Genomic DNA, 21485 nt, shown 5'->3' with positions numbered 1-21485 from the left:
GCCTTGGTGTGTTTTGTATCTAATCCAGAAATGACTGCTGACCATGAGAGTACACAAACAAGGCAGGTCCATAACTTTGATCTCTGCATGTGGGTCAGCCCTGCATAGCCTGTGGCCTGTGGGAAGCCTGCCATGGGGGATGTAGTTCTAATCAGATATATGTTGTAGTTTTAATCAAATACAGGATTGTGGCTTGAGTTTCTAATGGGATACAGAGCCAGTGTTGAAAGAGCAGTAACCTCAGGATTTAATTTTGGAGACAAACACTGAGAAGTGGTGGTCGTTTCGGTCTGTGTTTTGGTAGCTACTGAAAAGAGAGTAGAGAGTATCTCTCACCTTTGATGCTGTAAATCGAATTGGCTTTTAGCCTTGAATGAGACTAAGATGAAATGTGTATTTCCCCCCCAGAACAACTTCTTTCTTTTTGCTCGGCTGCACATTTGACATCAAGCTATTAGACAATTCAGTCAAGCTGGTGAGCGGCCTCTGTTTTTTTGGAATCACGATCTTAACCCCAATTTGTCTTCACTAGATGTTCATATAGATTTAATTCTTCCTTAAGATGGGGCAGTAGATGAACAACACATTTTGTTGTTGGTATGTTATTGGTCCAAATGAACAGTTAGGATAAAAATCTCCAGTCTGTCCTTTTCAAGTGATCTTCAGACTTTTTGTTTTGCAACGGACATGCAGGCACTGGGGCTGAGAAGACTATACCTTCATGTATATTATTATTTCATATGGTCTTCTTATTCATTTTTCTCAACCATCTCACTCTGCAGACCCCTCCACTCCAGAGCATCCAATAAATGTGAGAGTGATCAACCAGACTCTAGACTGGACGGGTTCAAAACCGGGCATCAAGCTCCCTGAAAGGTATCTCAGCAGTCTAAATGATATGGATGAATGTATTTGCTATTTTTTTGTTAGGTTAGTTGCTATGCTTTCTTTCGGGACTGCAGGCGGCCGTTATGGGCTATCAATCATAAAATGCGGTGGAGTGTGCATGCAAATTACTGTTCATCATTGACCTTCTTCCAATCATAAATAGAAGCTTCCTTTCTATTTGTGTGCTGTAATGCTGAACAATTTCATGTAAAGTTCAGACCATGTCTTAAATGAGTAGCGATATTGATTTAAAACTTTTAATATCAGAGGTGAGGACCTAAATTGTAGCTTCCCTGTGACATGATCAAATGTGTGCACATGCATAGATAAATAAAACAACTAAATTGAAAGCAGTTGTCAAACAAGTATCTATTTAACTGCCAGTCCCTGTAACTGCATTTACTTATAAACCTGACCTTCAGTTGTTTATATCCGTGTTGTGAATTTGTCTGACTTGTTGCTTTCCCCCCCAGGTCGAGGGGAAGTGGGGTCAAAGTGTCCGTGTTATTAAGCTGGGAGCCCCCCGGAGAGGGAGACCTGCCAGTCCACAACTACAGAGTCACCTGGATGCCTCGACATGCACATACTGCGCACAAACATACACACACCCTTAATGCGCAAACACATACAGTGCACTATAACATGCACACACATCATTCACACTCACGCACACCAGATCAGAGTAAAAAGGAGAGCAACAGCAGAGTGACTCAGGGGGTAAGGATTTTTTATTTATACAAACATAATAACACTCAATGAAAGGATCCCGTAATAAAGGTAATTGATTACTTGGCGTAGAAACCAAAGGTATACAAATATGCCAACTAGCACTCGTAAAGCTCAATAATAAAAAATAGAAATACCATTTGTGAAAAAAAAAAAAAAGTTTACAAATGTAAATGTCTGGTTTTATGGGGGTTATGCCTCTTCTTGGCCAGGAGCATTGAGCTCGTGGAGCCTGCACTGGTTTCCTGGCAACCTCATGGTGAAAATGAAGATGCAGGCCAAGAAAAGAGATCTTCTCATCTTATTGTTGGCAAGAAAGCGATTAAGCTAGTAAAATGAAGCATAATGTTGAGGAATTGGATTAACCCTATAACCAAGTTTTAAGTCTGAGCGTTTAAATAGGTCTGTAAAAAAATTGAATTAAAATGGCACACATTACATACAGAAATCTACAGCTGCACCTGATGGATTTTACTGGGTCTGTAAACCCACACACACACACACACACACACACACACACACACACACACACACACACATACACATACACATACACATACACATACACATACACATACACATACACATACACATACACATACACACACACACACACACACACACACATTCTTTATAGTCCTCTGGTTGTGATTACCACATCGATTTTTACAGTGTTCTGTAAACAGCTTCTGTATGCAACTGGTGCATGTACAGTAAGATTCACTCACATTAACACTCTTTTGGATTTATTCCAAATGAATGACATTAAAATATAGACATATATCAAACAGTTATATCATTAAAGCATGTGGATTTAAAAATGATCAACTATTAGGAGATGGAAAAAAGCTTTTTTACATACAGTATGTACATCTGGAAACTTTTACATGAAGCTTAGATGCCACTAAAGTTGATTTAACTTTTAAAGATAAGTACTGTTCTCTCGATATGGTTTTATGATGTTTACATGCTGATATATTTACCGAAATCATTTTTACATGTGCTCCTCTTCAGATCTGGTTTTACGTATTCCCCGTGAAATCACTGTTAGGCACGCGTTCCCTTTACTTTTGCAGTTTCAGCACATGTTCCTTGTGGATCTGAAAATGCAATATTACCTTATCTTCTTCAGGACTTAACTTTGTTAGAGTGCTTTGGAAACATGCAGGTCTGGCTTCACAGCGGTAAATAACACGACGTCTTAGCCATTAGCCATTGGATAACATGTTTAACTCAAGTCAAAGCATCTGAGATTGTACTGACAACATGCCTTTAGTGAGTTAGGGCCCAGTTATCGTAGAAGATCTTTTCAAAGGTAGAGTTATATGACTGATGTTTAGATCATTATTCATTCCTGTAGTTGCAGACTGTTGATCAAGATGTGAACTTATTTTACTGTGAATATACAGTGAATCATTGCTGTCTCCTTGCTGCTCAAATCAAAGATTAACTCCTTAAAAAATGCAAAAGGTTTTTTGCTGTACTTTTTAAAATAACATGTAATGCAGCAATAACAGTCAGGAGGGTGGGTATAACTATATGATTATGGGCGTGATGGTGATGTAATATGTTCACGTTGCAACTAAGTCCAGTCAGCAGCGCCAAAATACCCATAATCACAGTAAACAACAAAGATATTACAGCTTTGAAGCAACACTTATGATTGCATGCGAAGTGAACATTTATTCTTCACACTGGTGAACAGTACTCTTTGCAAAGGATCTTTCAGCTTTAGACTTAAATGTTGTAATGTGAGCGTCCACTTCAAGAGAAGAGACAAAAGAATTGCAAACATCAAAGTTTGGAAGTTTTAACGGACCTAACTATCCTAAGTGGTGATGGCGATCCCAGACTGAGCCTGGTGGAGCCATTTATCTCTAGTCTGGTCCTCTGTTCTGCTTGGCTGAGACGCCTGGAATTTAAACGAGGCCCCCTAACTAGTGTTTCCTACTTTCAGCTGCATCTAGACACACACAGAGACAGCAGCATCACACAGGTAGGTAGGAATCAGAATACCAGCTCTACGCTGCATAAAATAGTTCTCTTAACCCAGAGAGCATTTTTATTTTTACTATCCATTAGCCCATGACAATACATTCCCAAGATGTGTACTCAAATCTATATCATGTCAGTAAGGCATTTATGCAGCACTGGAGGTATTTAGCATTAAGGAAAAAAAGTAAAAGGGGAAATCCTCAGGAAGTGTAGAAAACATGGAAAAACCTCAGCTGAATCAGTGCTTTTAAATACACATCAGCCTCTTACATACAGTATAATGTTCACTGACATTAAGCACCGGAATACAATTCCAGGCTTCTCTCTGTTACACACACACACACACACACACACACACACACACACACACACACACACACACACACACACACACACACACACACACACACACACACACACACACACACACACACACACACACACACACACACACACACACACACACACACACACATACACATACACATACACACACACACAGACAGCTGTAAAGGCCATATGTTTTGTCTATCTTGAGCGTAATGGAAATACTTCAACCCCATTTTGTCTGCAGGTCACCAAGAAATTGCTTTTAACTTACTTTTGTCTCATTCTTTCTTAAGTGTGCGCACATACAGAACCACACACGCACGTTTGTTATCATCCAAGCATCTCTTTGTTGTGACTAGCTCAAATCCACACAGGCAGACAGCCCTGATTGACTAAGAGCCTGTTAATTAGCTGTCAGTCAAACAGCAGACTAATGCAGAACAGGTCTGGACCGTCAGTCACAAAGCAGGGCACAACACTCGTGATGACGGTAGGGATGATGAAGATAATAACTGTGATGGCTATAGTGGTGATCCTGAGTTAGATTTTGAATGTATTTTTGTACCATTTCTATCACACTAAGGTTAAATTCTAGCAAATGTAAATGTCAGACTAAGAAGTAGCCAAGTATCACCAATCGCAAAGACAAATAAACCATATATTTGATGTGTTATAGGCGCAGTGTGAGATGTGGCTGCAGGGTCTGTTGCCAGCTACTTCCTATTTCTTGTCCGTCCAGACGGTGGCCTACTGGGGTCAGAAGAGGCTGAAAAGTCCCAGAGCCCAAATTGTCGTCAACACAATAAGTCATACAGGTAAGTAAACACACAATTGTCCTCATCATGGTATACTTTTGATATTTCACATACAATTATATCCAATTGTTTGGATTGGGATTGAAATCCATTTAAGGATTTGGAGTACGTTTTTTTGTCTATCTTTTTAATGTCTATCAATATGAAGATGTTATACAGAAATGAATATTGTCTGAGTTGAATAATCATACAAATAATAATACCTTTTATTTTTAAAGCACTTTTCATAGCTAAAAGCAATCCCAAAGTATTTAAATAGGTGCAGTTCATGATACAGGGTCTAATATTGTAATAAAGAATATGCAGCTTCATACTGTATTTATTCTAAAATGTGATATACATGTATAGATCCCAAAGTCGCTTAAGAAGATACTGTATGTTTTATATTTAATTAGGAACCAAATATCCAGAAGGTTTTGTACTGTACAGTTGTGTTTGAGTGAATACACTTTTAGTGGCTATAAATAAACGAAGAGTTGCTTAGTTGACCAAGTGTTTGCCGGAGTAGTGTAAACTGTACCTGTACTGTTTTTGTTTCTGTGTTGCAACAATACAGCCACCTAAGGACTCCCCGAGCAACTCCAGCTTTAAATATAGACTCACTCATTTGTAAAACTTATCCTGCCATGCATTTAGTTAATACTGTACACTCCATCGCGCCCATTTGGTAACGGACCCCAAAGTAGCTGAATTTACTGTCTGTCAGCATATTTTGTCTGCCTGCAGCTGCACAGTTTAAACACAAACATACAATGGAAAGTGACGATGTAAATGGTCGTCCAGGCAACAGAGGTATTTATAGGTGACCTGTGGGTCAGCCCAGCAGAGGATTATAGCCAGCTGCAGCTCAATTATCAAACCACATATCAACAATTTAATGTGGAAATTATTTATAATGTTCCAGTATTAATATTTGACACAGTCCACATTTTAGCCTGGTTTCCCTCAATGCTAATGAGGGTCAGGTAGGCCAGATAAAACCATTTAATGCTTCTGAGTGAAGGAATTAACGGGAAAGCTAGCTACCAGCTGCACTCTCTGCACCAGTTTATGGTATTCCAGGCACAATATAATACATTTATAGATAGCACGTGTTATATAACAGGTTTCAAACATTCAGTCATTCAAATGTGTTTGCGAAGTTGCCAGTTAGGTACTCAAAAAGAGCTACTGAAGAATGTAATATTTTTTTAATACTGCTTTGAGACTCAAAGCTTAGGTTTAAGTTTTTTGGAGGTCTTTACATTTAAAGTTATTTGACAACATAACATATTTTCTAAATTGCAAGGCTATTCTTGTATTAGCTATATGTTTTTATATTTTCTAACTTTTATTGCGCTTTTTTTAATTGCAAACAAATACCTTAAAATCAGCTGAAGTTGAAAGTTGCGACATTTTTCATTTTTCTCCACTGTCTCTTCTCCTCTCGTCCTCCACTAAAGGTGAAGAATTCTCCAATGAGCTCCCATCTTCATCATCCTCATCATCTCTTCCCTCTTCACCTTCCCTCTCATCCTCCTCTCCTTCCTCCCCTGACATCTCCCTCTCCCCCTCCCCCTCTCTGCCTCACCCTGAATCCTCCCTTAACCCTGGTAACCTGCGCCTGGAGGTCGCCGCCCCTCATTACCATGACGACCAGCTGCAGGTGAAGGTGTTCTGGAAGTGGCCTCACCACAGTGAGTTGATTTTGGCGGGAAGTTCATAAATGTGCATCATGACATTGTTGTTTTTTTGGTTTCAAACTGTGAAATTCATAATAATTAACACAATACAAACATTCCACTTATGCTGTATCCGTCTGTCTTTTGCTTTACAGGCAAGCAGAAACATCGGGGTCCATACATTTTGCAATGGCGTCCACATACCTGCTGTACAAATATTACAAGCACAGACAGAACCACAACTGTTCAGGTATTTCTGTCCTGGACCAGTCATTTTTGGAGCAGTTTTATTTGTCTCTGTGTGCGTGAAATCTGTAGCTGTTTTATTTCTATGTAAGCATTGTTATTGTGTCTTTTTGTGTGCATGACTGTATTAGAGATCAGATTTGATCAGCTTAACTAAGATCACTCTTTGTGTAACATTTTCTCTCCACTATCATCTTGCCCTTTCTTAAACTTACATATCTTTTATCATCACAATGTTGAATCCAAGGCTAAAATATCCTAACAATACACATATATACAATTGAAAATAAAGAAAGGGGTTTGACTGAGAAGGAGTTATGGGACAGTGATTTGCAGAATTATCTTAGTTCTAACCATTACATATGTTAAACAAAATCTACTTTAGATTTTCATTTATGGCCCCCAAATCTTAAAAATGCCGCAATTTTAGTCCCAAATCATGAAGTAGCTGCAATAAAGAGGAGCCTTTTAAAAGACAAACTGTTATTAAGTGTATACAGTGCACTAGGTATCTCATTGCACTAGGTATCTCAGTGCACTAGGTATCTCCATGCACTAGGTATCTCCGTGCACTAGGTATCTCTGTGCACTAGGTATCTCATTGCACTAGGTATCTCAGTGCACTAGGTATCTCTGTGCACTAGGTATCTCCGTGCACTAGGTATCTCTGTGCACTAGGTATCTCTGTGCACTAGGTATCTCATTGCACTAGGTATCTCAGTGCACTAGGTATCTCTGTGCACTAGGTATCTCCGTGCACTAGGTATCTCCGTGCACTAGGTATCTCATTGCACTAGGTATCTCAGTGCACTAGGTATCTCCGTGCACTAGGTATCTCCGTGCACTAGGTATCTCTGTGCACTAGGTATCTCATTGCACTAGTTATCTCAGTGCACTAGGTATCTCTGTGCACTAGGTATCTCCGTGCACTAGGTATCTCTGTGCACTAGGTCTCTCAGTGCACTAGGTATCTCTGTGCACTAGGTATCTCCGTGCACTAGGTATCTCCGTGCACTAGGTATCTCAGTGCACTAGGTATCTCTGTGCACTAGGTATCTCCGTGCACTAGGTATCTCTGTGCACTAGGTATCTCCGTGCACTAGATATCTGCTCACAGCATTTCATCAAGAGAAAACTACTCACCAACATTACATTTTACCCGCTGTTGACCCGGTGTTGACCTCTCGTCTAAAATGATCACAGACCCAGTGGCTTGATAAATATCAAAGTGCTGGTTGCAATTTGCTGGCGTCACAGAGCATGATTTTCTATTTATTGAAGCTCAACGTTTCTTTAACAGTTAAGCAATTTCTCGCCATTTGAAGCTGCCAACCTACAAAGTTGCCGAGTGCTGTTTCAAGAGGAGATGTTTATTTGAACATGGAGCTAACAAGCTGCTTATGTGAGACAGGTTTCCAAACAAAAATAGAGGTCATGTGTGTATTTTAGGAAACCTTGTAATATGTTTGTTTTAACAAGCAGCTGTGTACAGTTTAAACAATCTTTTTATCCTTAAATTGGCTTGATTTTCTTTCTCCAGGGCACCCATCACACCATCACAGGCCTGCAGTTTGCCTGTAAGTACAGGGTGGCCGTATCAACGAAGGCTGACCCAGGGACAGAGGCCCTCGCCTGGGTTACAACCCCGACCTGCTCCTCCATCAAGGTTAGAGGAGGTAAAGCGTTGCCCTGCAACAATGAAGGTGAGACTATATATCTTCACAGAATTATTTTCACTTTCTATGAGGGACATGTCTATAGAGTCTATACACTGCTTAAGGAAATAATAAATAGCTTTCAAAATGACTAATAATCCTTTAAAACTAAGTCATAACAACTAAGGTCAAGCCAAGGTTCATGATTGCTAGTGTAAAAAAAGTGTAATTATGTTTCTCTTTAATTCTAAATAAATGCAAAAAGAACAATTACGATGTAGCATACATTTTTGACACTACACTGATCATAAGAGGTGCTGCATTAAGAATATGAACATGCACCGTATCTACCTACTTTGGACTTGCACTTTCACCCAGACATTTATATATATATATATTGATATTCAAATCATCCGTATTTGTATATATGTAAACAGCATCACCCAATTCTTTATAAATCCTTGTGTGAACTCTTACCTGTACTATCCTGTGTATCAATCTTATTTCTGTGTCTAATAAAACCCCTGAGTTTCCCTACGGGGATGAATAGAACTTTATCTTATCTCATCGTATCTTTTGTTTGAAGGATTCTAACTTTATTTATACGAAGCTACAAGCAGAGTATGGCTTTTTTTTACAGACATTTGTGGCAAGTTATAGACATTTGCTTCATAAAAGGTTAAACATAAAATTCCAGAAGTTCTGCTAATTAAACTTTTTTTGTTGCACAACGGTTTTTTATGCACACTGACAAATGTCCTCTGTTGTTGACAGAGCGCCTCCTGGCAGGCAGAAAGGTAGTACTGCGTCCAGAAAGACTGACCGCAGACTTCCAACAAGTCAATGGCACCCTGCTCACGACGCTTCGCTGGAGGATGTCCCAGCATGCACTTGACCCTGCAGCTGTGGAGGGCTTCCAGTTCACCTGGACGCTGCAATCAGGGGTTACCACGGCAACAGAGGGGCAGGAGCACACACTTATCTCCCAGACGAAGACAATCGCACCGGTGAGACACGAAGACAGGTCTACATTGACTGGATTGTATATTACCAGCAATAGGGAAACTCCTTAGAAATATGAAAAGGACATTTTTCCTTATTTATTTTAATTTTGTATTTAAAGAGATATAATAAGTAAATTAAACAATACACAAAATACAAAAGGAAAAAGCTGATTAAATTACATTTAAAATGGGGAATCAGGAGCGTAACAACAAAATGCACATTGTTACAGCAGAGAAGACAGTTCAGATAAAAAAATATTATTTATGTTAAAAATTAACATATTTAATTTGAAATTTAAAAAAGGGCAAACAAATCCAATAGTGCATAATAGAGTCTTGTGATATTCAATATTTTACAATATTTGTGTTATTGTGAAGCATGAATAGTGTATATGATGTGTGTGTCTGTGAACTTACCCTGCTTTGCCCTCCACAGTATCAGCGGTCTGTGCCACTCTATGGTCTTCAGGCTGACAGTGTTTACCAGCTGCAGCTCCAGGTGCTAACAGCAGGGGGAAACAAAGGGGCCACAGTCTTCAAGACCATACACACTCCAGCTATCAACGCCACACTCTGATCGGTAATGGTTCTTACCAAGTAACTCACTGCTGTTTTTATCTCTGTTAAAAGCTATTTGTAATTCCATAAAAAAAACAATAGCATACATTTACTGTTTTCTATAAAAGCTTTATAATTGTCATATTTTGTCTATTAACCGTACCAATGATCTCTTTCAGGCCCAAACTCTGCAGATGTCATCATCTGACGCACCAAGCTCTTGAATATCCCCAACATCCACTTCTCTACTGTCTATAGTGCAACATGTTTATCATAGCAGTTCAAGTGCAGACAACATGAGCTGTAAAATATAGAATGCAACTGTGTAAAAGTGATCACTCTCATAAACCATTGTTCCTACCCTCTTTAATCAGAATATCAGGATGGTTGTGAGCTTGTTCTAATGGGAAATAAATCATTCATCTTTTCTATGAATAATATTTCAGCTGACCCAAAGACATGGCCTAAATCTTTATTTTTCTGTACAAATTGTAAAGAAATAACTGCACATGGTTCCAATATAAAAAGCGACTTAAGTAAAGACACATCTACCCTAAACAATATTTTCCTATATTTTTTATTAAAATGCAAGCTTTTCAAAAGATTTCCTCTGTCTATATTAATGCAGGACATGTATGTGAAAAGTTAGGTGTTTAGATTTATTTCTCAACATCACTGGAGCCCAATGAGACTTGTAAAGAGACTTATTATGCCTGTTGTTTTTGATCATGCAAGTAGAGAATGGTATAGCACTGACCTTATGTACAAATGGAAATGTGTAGCAACAGACTGACTTTGTTTATGTTAATACATAATCTGCTGCAATAACTTTGAAGCCGAAGTGTCTGAGTGGGTGAGCGTAAACTTTTAATTAAGCTCAAATATATTTTGAATATATTTTTTGTTGGTTAAAAAAACAAAACAAGGTGATGCTGTGGTAGATTTCTTAGTTTTACAAAAGTCATTGCTATGAAAATGTTGGAAACTACTGGTCTAAAAGCAACCAGTTAACATTATGTTAATATTCTCTTTTTTACTTTTTTTTTTACATTTTACTGTTGATAATTTTGTACTTAATTTCTTTACTTTTGACTGTTAGTTTTATTTATTGTTTTCCTGTATTTTGTAATTAAAGGTTTTCAAGATACAGTGTGTGCTGTGTCAGTGGTCTGGTGGTTAGAAATCATAATAATGATCAAAGGGATTATATACCATAATAGTACTTGTAATATATCATGCATAATAGTTATTCTATAGTAAAGATTATATTATTATAGGAAAATTATTCAATCTACAAGGATTACAAATGTACAATGTAAATTACAAATAAAATAAAGATAAATATTTAACAACTGTTTCGACATATTCTCAGTAAAAAAAGATACATATATTCAGAGGAGTATCTAAACATAAAATATACAGAATATATTTGTATAATATATACATATGTACAGTAGCTTGAAATTAAGAGTAAAATATATCCTGTGATTTACATGCGGGCTAATGCCAATAAAAGTAAATATAAATGGAGAAATAGTCTCTTGTGCAATATAGAAACCTCATTTTATGGATAGACAGTTGAAGAGGAAGATGACATTGAAATATTGATTAAGCAATTGGAGGGGTTACTTCGGGAGGGGATTCGGAGGCAGCCGAAGATGATCCAAACGCAGTGACGCAATCAAGAAGCGACGACTGCTTGAATTGTTGTTTCTTCAAATCGTGGTCAGACCAACTCAATTTATATCATAGACAAGGTAGAGTATAATGGGCTTTCTTTTCACTTTTCTTCATGCTTTTGGCTTGTGCTTCTTGTCATTTTAAATATAGATCGGCGTCATCACCTGTGTCTTTAGAAGCCTCCAGCTTCCTACCGAAAATGGAGGAAATGTGTGAAGTCGCTGCTTTGTGTTTTCGCCTGTGTTTTGGCTGCAGCTAGCTAACCTAGCTAACTTAGCTAGCTTCCAGTGAATTACTAATTTATGCATAATTTGTGAAATGCAATACTTGAGCTAGTTTAATCATCGGATGGTACATTAGATTCTCAAACGGTGTGTTGGAGTGTCCCTGCAGCCCCGTGTTGAACCGCCTGAGCTAACGGAATGTTTGTTTTTATACTTATTAACTAAATTGGTTGTGGTAGTTTTAGCAGACACTTGCAAATATGCTAACCCCTAACAAGGCTGCTTATGGTCAATTTATCTTCATACACCTTCATGTTGCTGCTCAATAATTGATACATTTGGCTGCTGTTTTGCTAACGGCAGCTACGAGGTTAGCTTCCAAACGAAATAACACCTCTTTGAGAAGTAAAGCTTTTTTGACTTGCAGTCTCAGTTAAGTACTTGTTGTGTGTTAGTGAAATAATTGCAAGCTAAAACTACATAATCACATACTGTTTCTGAACAGTTATCCACGTGTAATTTAAAGATAATCTTACTGTTGCACAGAGTAACATCGACGTTAGATGTGGGTAATGTAAGGTTGTTACTAAGAATTAAATGTGTGTATTTTAAATGTGTTATCTATTTTAATATCCATAAGGACATTTGTTAGAACTATTGCTTCTTCAGTTTTGAAATAGGCTCAGAATAAATGTCTGTTTTTTTTTTGCTGAATTATATATACTGAATAGATTCATTTGATTTTATATGAGTCATGCTTTGCACTTTAAAACATCACATATTTATTTTAGAGAAGCTTGCTAAAATGTCTCTTCACTCTTGTTCTGTCTCCCAGTTTCCTTACTTTTCTAATAAGAAGACCATGGTGTTAGGATTCCAAACAGAGTCCACCTCTCACGGAGGAACAGGTTAATATCTTTCATGTTCGAGTCAATGACCACTATGGTGGAAAAGGCTTGAGGGCAACTTTATTCCTACACACCAAAAGTACTTGAAGGAAAACAACCTGAAGGAAAATCAAGGAAGGAACAAACCACAACATCTAAAGTTTAGAGGACACTGGGAAAGGAGAGGACAGGAGTGCGGAGAGGTTGAGTTGGGGATGGGGTTGAAGAGCCAAAGGAGGACGTCATGGTTCACAGCGGCTCTGCATCCCCAATGACAACATCATCCACTCATTTAACTGTTCCTGCTTCAGCACCTTCTCTGCAAGGAGCTCCACCTCTGGTGCCTCCACCTGGAGATACTACCCATCAAGACCTAACCCAGACTCCTTCCAAACCCCTCCACACAGACCTTTCTTCAAACTCAGAATCAACACAACCCTCAACTCCAATTTCTGCTGATACCAAGCCCCATGTTGTAATCAAAGCAGAAGCACTTACTACCTTTTTAAGCCCAGCGTCAGCCTGGTCCGCTCAACAGACACCTACCGCCTCTCAGGGCTCAGTTAATGGCCGTACGTCCGGCAGGAAGAGGATCCCTAAAGCCTGTGACTGCTGTGGCCCCAACAGTGCAGGACACAATGCCCATACTTCGGGCAGAGGAAGGGGGAGAGGGAGAGGAAGGGGGCTTAGTAGGGACCTCGGGGTCACCCCAAAAAGGAAAGTGGATGGCCAGCTAACAAGGATAAAGTGTTTTGATTTGGCCAAGGAGGCAGTTAAGGAAGCAGAGTGTGACCATGATCGATATGAGAAGGTGCAAAGGACTGCAGTCGTTGCTGATACTAAGTCAGAAGCTCCTGGTGCTCCACCCGTCACAGTCTCGCTGCAGGAGGAACCAATAAAGCACTATGTTGCTCCAGAGAAAAAAAATAGGCAGATTAAGGGGGATGTGTTGATAGAAGGGTTAGGTGGGAAAGTAGGCAGTTGTAGCAGGGATGTTGCAATGCTAGGAATGGCAGGCAGGGGATTCCCATTAGTCAGAGGGAGAGGGGCGAGGGGAAGGGCGATAGCTACGTCTGCATCAAAAATGGAAGTAGATGGTGAAAGAAAGTTGGCGGGTTTAAGTGGTGTTGTCATTCATTCAAAAAGCCATGCAATATCTCCAGTTGTTTCAATGCAGAAGCAGGGTCAAAACAATGATTCAGAGATTGTACATGAAGAGCAAACTTGCCCCAGCTCAGTTAATCCTCCCATTGCAAATGGAGACACTGTAAACCTGAGTGACACTGAGGAGGAGACGAAAGAGGGTAACGTGATGACGAATGTAACGAAAAATGGACTAGTATCCACCTCACTGCTGTCCAGTCCAGGTTCAATGTCAGGGTCTCCCAAGGACCTGGACTCTGAGATGCATGTGGACAAGACACCTGACAGAACTGTACCAGTAACTCAGTCCAATGGAAAAGACGCTTCACCAACAGTGAACAACTGCTCCACACTCATGGAGGTGGATGCTTCTCACCCAGCTCCGGTTGCTCCTTCGTTCCAGGGACCAATCACAGTGTGCAGCATGCAGCACAGCTGGGCATTAAGAGACCACCGGCTGTACTGTAACTCTGAAACCTGGGACAGGGGGGGGCTGGAGGAGGAGGTGTGGGGCAAAGAAACCTCAGAAGGAACCAATGGACAAGTGATAGATGGAGAGAGGAAGAATAAAGAAAGCCTGGAGCAGCTTACGGATATGATCCACGGTAAGATTTGTTCTCATTTTGTTGAAGCGTAGTAGATCATTGATCTTTTTTAACACACAAAGTCTTGGATTGCACTTTTCCTGTCATATGATAATCATAAAAACCATGTGACCTCATCCTTGAAACATACACTAAGAATGTTTAAGGGGCATTTTCCTAGAAGAACTGAATTTCCTACACACATAGTTTTCATGAAAACAGTTGTCCTCTGCATGTTTTATGAATCAATGGGTATCCAATGTTTCTCTTTAACAATTTAAAGACACAATACAAATAATTATTTCTTCCTTGAAATAAAATGTTTTGAGTTCTTTTTCCTATGACATAAAACATAAATGTTTGTTCGTCATACACTGCAAGGGAATACTGTTTCATTGGGAATCAATGTGCAAATTCCAGCATTGTGTATGTTTACTCAAGTCTAATCCAAAGAAATGTGGGTGTTAAGCTCAGAGAAAACAAAACATGTTGGTGTTGTTAAGCTAGCAGATCATCTATCTAATCTTTCAGAGTTTCTGGAGAGCTTTTACATGAAGTATGGAAGTTTTAATCCTCTAAGTGAGAATGATGTCCTGGAACACCTGAAGAAGAAAGGCAACACTCACCTCAGCAACCGGTTAGTCTACAAAGACACACACACCCAAACTCACACACCGCTTGATGGTTTATCTGAATCACTCAATCACACATTAAACTAGTAATTCATGTCACAGGTTGACAAAAATTAGGTAAAACATATAAGCCATAAACAATGATAATGAAGCTTTGTAAATAGGAGTTTGCTGGTTATGTGGGACTTATATAACACAACTCTACTTTTGTGTTATTTACAGTTCATATGGAACCATTTATTATTTCGGCATGGTATGTTATTATGTTCTAATTTTTCCAAATCTAGCCAATATGGTTTTCAGATTATTCTATCGTTAAAACTCTCTTGGGAAGCACGGTTGTTAAAATTACACTAGCAGCTTCGTTTCTGTTCAAACCTTTAATCCTTCCTTTTTTAAGAAATGTTATTGTTATGATACTCATGGGATCTCTTTCCTTTTATGAAATGTCACTCTTTTCAAATGTCCTTGCGGGTATTAATGAAAAGGTCGTAGATTTGTATAACATTTCTACTTCATTTGATCTTCTTGTTTTTGTTTCAGCGGCCTGGACATCAAAAGGGAGATGACTCGGTACAGGGCGGGGCTGGCCTCTGCTCCTATCGCAGGCTTCATGTTGTCGTATAACAAACACACCCTGGGCTTGGAGGACCTCAGCACACTGGAGGAACAAAACTGGCTCAATGACCAGGTAAACACAGATGAAGCGTTGTACAGTGACATCAAATAATTATTCCATCACACTTCTTCTAACTTCGAACACATTGGTCACTCTAAAACTCATATCCGGCAATGATAACAAGAAGTATAAAATATGTTTGTCTTGTGAGGATCTTACATTGAAACTGTGTGTTTTGCTGTTTGCTCAGATCATCAATATGTATGGAGAACTCATCATGGAGGCAACACAACACAAGGTAAGTGAGGATGTGTCAAAACAAAGAACATTTATATAAAAAGATATTTATGTATAAATGTACAAAAATAAGTATGAGCCTGAACATGAGCACAATGTGTCCTTCTTTTAATTGTGAAATGTGTTTAAAGTCATTTATTTTTGTGTCTGTATCTCAGGTTCATTTTTTCAACAGCTTTTTCCACAAACAGCTTGTTGCCAAGGGTTACGAGGGTGTGAAGAGATGGACTAAAAAAGTAAGGATGAAGATTCAACAGTTTAGCCATTCTCCAGTTGCTTTAAGACTGGCTTCAAAAGCTGAAATTCACACTTTAACTTCTGACTTATTTGTAGTGCCTACTTTTAAACTTGGAATAAATGAAATCAGCCAGCAAACTAGTGCTCAACAGAAATGCTGAAGGAACTGTTTGTCCTGTAGTTTGACTTTTTAAAGTGTTGGCATTTGAAGAGCTTTAATTTGTATTTATGTTAATTTGTGGGATTATTGCAGGTTGACCTGTTCTCCAAGTGGCTGCTGCTCTTCCCCATCCATTTAGAAATCCACTGGTCTCTCATTACGGTCACCATGGCAACCAAAACCATCAGCTACTATGACAGCCAAGGCATCGTCTTCAGACACACCACAGATGTGAGAGCCTCTGTGTTTATGGATGTTTTTGGGTTGGAATTCCTCGTTGTTTGTTTTTGGCCATTTTTTAACTCTTTTAACTGCAACATCCTGTTTTTCTCTGCTCGCGTACATTATTGATACATAATTTTTTAGCTAGAGACTCTACACGACTAATGGTTGCTTTCTCAGTTTGAGCACATAGACAGAGTGGTTTCTTTGAAAATCCAGGTTTTTCGCCATAAAGCAGAACTTACTTTGATAGTAAATTAATAGATTCATTTGTGAAAGACAAATTACGGACCCCAAGCCATATCATTTTCAGGTTAAAATGTAGCTCGTTTTTCACCATCTGCATGAAAGACTGAGAAGTGTTGATTTGTTGATGATACTATATCTGCTCTCCCTTTAAAATGCTGGCACATTACCGTCTTTATTATGGAAACTGAATTGATATTGCTGTTTGTTGAAAATGTTTGCTGCTGGGACAATCCATAATTGTGTTCTCTGTGTGTGTGTTTCACTATCAGAACATAATGAAATACCTTCAGTCTGAAGCCAGAGAGAAGCAGCAGACAGCTTTCCAGAAAGGCTGGAAGATTACCATCATCAAGGTGACCTTGAACCCTGACTGTTCTGCTCACGCTGTGCTCACCTTGTGTCCTGGAAGCATTTATGTTGCCTGCCACAGTTGATGTTAGTCCAAAGCAAAAGGTGGAAGACTCTTTCTTTATAGAGTTGTGTCGATACCTTTTGAGGAAAGTGCCTCCATTACAGCCTAAATGCACGATCGGTAGGAGTAAACACAAGTCTATGCAACGATCCAATATCACGTCTTCATAACATTTCTAAGATTAATAATGCTACATAAAAACAACATATGTCACCTGCTACCCGATTCCTACAACAATGGTATCAACAACATCTCTACCTGTATTTGTCAAATGATTAGGGTGAACCACAAAGTCAGCAATACCATTCAAATTATACTAAAGTATCAAAAGCATTCTGCTAAAAATAATTCCAGCATATAATAATTATATTCACATCTGCTGGGTTTATTCTTTTATTAAGCCATTTATTGAACAAACACAATGTTTTTGTCAGTAATGTTGTTGACCGACTCTAACCCTGAACATCACTTTTAGATACCTTGATGTAATTATTGTATGCATGCACAGTAGATTAGTACATATAGATCCATCAGCATTTCATTCTAGAAGAAGATGTAACTCTGACATGTTTGCTCCCGTTTGACTGTGACATTTTGCCTCCTCAGGGCATTCCTCAGCAGAGAAACGACAGCGACTGTGGAGTCTTCGTCCTCGAGGTTAGACATTATTCATTCCCGCTATTCAACTGTCCTTCGTTCCATCATCGATTTATTTGATCTCTTTTCATCATGTTCTGTCCCTGTTTTCTCTATTTTCTGCTTTTCTGCTTTTCTTCCTGGAAATATAAACCGAGCTGTGCTGAGTCTCTGAGAGGGGAAAGACACTGTAGGGAAGCTTCTGTCATTGTTTACGTCGGGCCTATTCAATTGGCCGACAGCGGGCCACAACCAGCCTGGAGGCAATTAGTGGAATAGCCTGACATAAATATGATATTTGAAAAAAATATATAAACAACATAAAGCCTGTCTCTCTCTCACAAAAAACACACACAGTGCCGGCCACTGTGTGCCACGGTCATTTTCTCTTCACCTGACAATTGTGCTCCTACAAAGCACAAAGTCGGCAGCTTGCACATCCGGTTGAATTAGGTTGGTAATTTAACACATACTTTTGCCAATCTGGTGTTGTGGTTGGCTCTCACAACTAGATGGGTTGTTGTGGATTGTAGAAATCCTCACTAAGCACTTTAGGGGAGGGGGAGATACTAGTAGTGTGTTATTGCCACTTGTTATTCTTCTTTTCATTGATGGCATTGATAGCTCTTTTTCATCCTGACTGCACTTTGGGTCAGATTTTGACCAAAAAAACATTGCATATTTTAACTACATTTTCATTGTATCATTCATTACCAAAAGCTAGGCAGGCAGATAAACATGTCTGGCCAATCTACATTTCATTATTTTAAAATCGGTCTTTTCTCTGTGTTTTGCTCTGTCAGTACTGCCGCTGTCTCTCGGTGAGGCAGCCTCTGCTCTTCAGTCAGGAGGACATGCCGCGCATACGCAAGAGAATCCACAAGGAGCTGTGTGACTGTCGCCTTAACGATTGATCGAGTGATAGATAGTCTCCTTCACTCACTGGCTGCTCGCCTGGTCACATGGGACAGTCTGTCCAAGTTTGTCTTTGACAGCCTGTTACATAACCGCTAACACAACCGACCTTCTGTACTCCAGGGAGCCCTGACTGACAGCTGACGGCTGCTCATTGGGACTCAAAGAGTTAAAAAACATTCTGTAGCTAAGCAGATTTTGACTTGCAAAGAACTACTGACGTGGCCCCCTACTGACCACCAGACATGCTGGACCTGTGCCCATCAGGTTGTTTTTATGTTTGACATTTTCCTTTCCTAGTTCCTTTGGCAGTGGATTCCAACCGAATGCACCCAGCAGAGGACTGACTGAAGACAGAGGCGTTGGACCAGTCCGGACCAACGGGGGCTTCCATCCCTAATGGAGTGGCCTTTTCTCTCAGATGACCCTTTTAACCTGACTGAAATGTTTAACTGTTTCATGCTGGACTTTATGGCAGTACCATACTTACAGTTATGTTTTTTTTTTAACATGTTGAATTAAATTAGGATGTTTTGATTCAGTGGACCAACCGTTCACTAAAAACTTGAAGGTTTAAGTTGGTTTTGTTACAGATATTTGCACGGTTAGAGGCCTATCCATTGAAGACTCTATAACACCAACTGAATGTAATGATCCTGTATTCTTCCTGGTTGCCTCAAAGGGTGGAGCTCCATACAGGCTAAAAGCACATGTTGGCTTGATACAGGGATATCATTTTGCAAGGTTGTTTTCAGGTTTTTGACACCGTACTAGTAATAATTTCTTATTAAATTCCAGTTTTTCCACAACATTATGTCTTGCTTTTTCGTTTTGCTGTGATCACAGTTTTGCTCAAGCTTTTCCCTGTTCCCTGAAAGTTTATTGCTGAAAGTATCGGTTTTACTTTTTAAATCCACCAGTTCTAGTTAAAAACAGTTACCGTACTCATGCTGGTTAGAAGAGCTGTACTGCTAGCTGCTGATGTTGACTTTATATTGCTGAGGCCTCCTGCTTCACATGGACACATTAACAGGTTAAGTCTGTGTGAGTGGCCTCTTAACAGAGAAACAAGTGGACCTCAGTTATTTTAAATGTAATCTTCTGGTCTTTTATTACATTCAGTTATATTTGTCATGCGTATTTGCAGATTGTATTGTACTCTTACAGCTCTACTACTGTACATGCTTGCTTTTACTAAAACCCAGGATTGTTTCTGGACTGTTTTTATTGTTGATATTAAATGGCAGATCCGGATGGGAATTTTGTTGAAGATTTTCTTTTGAGTAGTTTTGAATGAGATGAGCACTGGTAGGATTAACAAAATCACATGTATGCCTAAACATGGAACAACAAAGTGGAACAGGATGGATAATATATTTTAAACTTTACTCCTAGTGATGTTTGAGGTTTATTTTCCAAAAGAATGTCTCTAACCAAGTCCCATTCACGGATATCTACATTCATCCAGCAGTGCCTGTTTCAAACGTTACTCTTTTATCCGATCAGATGCTGTTGAAATCCAGCAGAGAAACGTCCTTGCCTCAAAAAAGAAGTGGAATTGTCTAAAATCTGTTATCAATAAATGCTTTTCACCCCGGTTTTCTTTGAGTTAGAGGCAGTGGTGACTTACAAGTTTAATTGATCCTTTAACCGCTGGTTGTGTCGAGTGACTTACTAGATAAATCTCATCACTGCATCAAAGTTTCATCTAAATCTAGCTTATCTTTCCCCCTGAGGGAAAAAAATCTATCATTATAAAATCTCAGCTGTCGTTGATGAAAAACTCCCTGAAGCATCTATTAGATGAAAATGATTAAAGATCCATGTACTTTTGCCAAATTATCTGCATTATTCCATAATTTCCAGAAGAGGGGGCTCTGTCTGCAATTGTCATCTTGCAATGGTCATAATGAAATGTTTTCTTCTGGGCTCCAATGCAGAACACAACGTCAGAAACATGTCAGTGGCCCTGCAGCTGGGTTGAGGTTGAGTGTGTTGCTTGAAGGCACTTCAGCAGGAACACCTTGACCCCACTCAGTGAGGTCTTCAAATCATTATGCAGGTCTCTGACCATTTCCACATAGTTTAATGTCACAATTAGCATCACAAAAGCATGTACATGACGTGGCCTTTACGTACAGCTTGTGCAGGTCAAAAACAAAGCCATGAGGCAGGCACACACACACACACACACACACACACACACACACACACACACACACACACACACACACACACACACACACACACACACACACACACACACACACACACACACACACACACACACACACACACACACACACACACACACACACACACACACACACACACACACACACACACACCTGCCTGTTTTGCACTTGATGGTCTGATTGTGTTCAGCCCTGTTAGAGTATTTTGATGCAGTCACTGGGGACGTTTTCCTTCACATGTGCACAGTCTTTAAAAACTAAAATCAGTTTCTGATGCTTTTTTAAATGTAGGACGGCCAACTTCAGCCTTCTTTTCCTAAGGGAATAGTTTGCATCAAGGGGAAAAACTATTTATTAAAGCATATACAACAACATGTTTAAAACCTCCCACAAACATGTAAATAAATCCATCACTACTGATAAATAAAATCTCAAAAAGACACTGACATATCAGAATAGCTTTTATCACATTAAAGCTTCAAAAGCAAAATAACTAGTCAGAGGAAAGGGCTGAA

The 21485-nt window shown here is 39.3% G+C and overlaps 2 protein-coding genes across 3 annotated transcripts in view; both read left to right on the top strand.

Moving 5' to 3' along the window:
- The window catches only part of anos1b (anosmin 1b), a 38396-nt gene extending 27371 nt beyond the window's left edge, over positions 1-11025 (top strand). The window contains exons 7-15 of the mRNA XM_079680268.1: positions 783-876; positions 1362-1605; positions 4616-4754; positions 6197-6430; positions 6571-6665; positions 8202-8364; positions 9091-9323; positions 9757-9900; positions 10058-11025. Coding sequence (XP_079536394.1) covers positions 783-876; positions 1362-1605; positions 4616-4754; positions 6197-6430; positions 6571-6665; positions 8202-8364; positions 9091-9323; positions 9757-9897 — 1343 coding nt within the window. The 3' untranslated portion in view covers positions 9898-9900; positions 10058-11025. The remainder of the gene's footprint in view (positions 1-782; positions 877-1361; positions 1606-4615; positions 4755-6196; positions 6431-6570; positions 6666-8201; positions 8365-9090; positions 9324-9756; positions 9901-10057) is intronic.
- A 476-nt stretch (positions 11026-11501) lies between these two features.
- On the top strand, positions 11502-20035 carry LOC307021669 (uncharacterized protein). 2 transcript variants are annotated; one of them, XM_079654015.1, is made up of 10 exons: positions 11502-11635; positions 12618-14417; positions 14928-15033; positions 15572-15719; positions 15898-15945; positions 16103-16180; positions 16435-16572; positions 17082-17165; positions 17831-17881; positions 19076-20035. In XM_079654015.1, exons 2-10 carry the CDS (start codon positions 12914-12916, stop codon positions 19124-19126), a joined length of 2208 nt encoding a protein of 735 aa, XP_079510141.1. In that variant the 5' UTR covers positions 11502-11635; positions 12618-12913; the 3' UTR covers positions 19127-20035. The 2 variants fall into 2 exon arrangements, with proteins under 2 accessions (XP_079510141.1, XP_079510140.1); XM_079654014.1 differs by having other exon boundaries at positions 18664-20035.
- The last annotated feature ends 1450 nt before the right edge of the window (positions 20036-21485 follow it).

The sequence above is a fragment of the Notothenia rossii genome (genome assembly GCF_949606895.1).
Source record: "Notothenia rossii genome assembly, chromosome: 1".
In the NCBI taxonomy this organism is placed as follows: domain Eukaryota; kingdom Metazoa; phylum Chordata; class Actinopteri; order Perciformes; family Nototheniidae; genus Notothenia; species Notothenia rossii.
The sequence above is the reverse complement of the archived record's forward strand: the minus strand, read 5'-3'. Positions and strand labels throughout refer to the sequence as shown.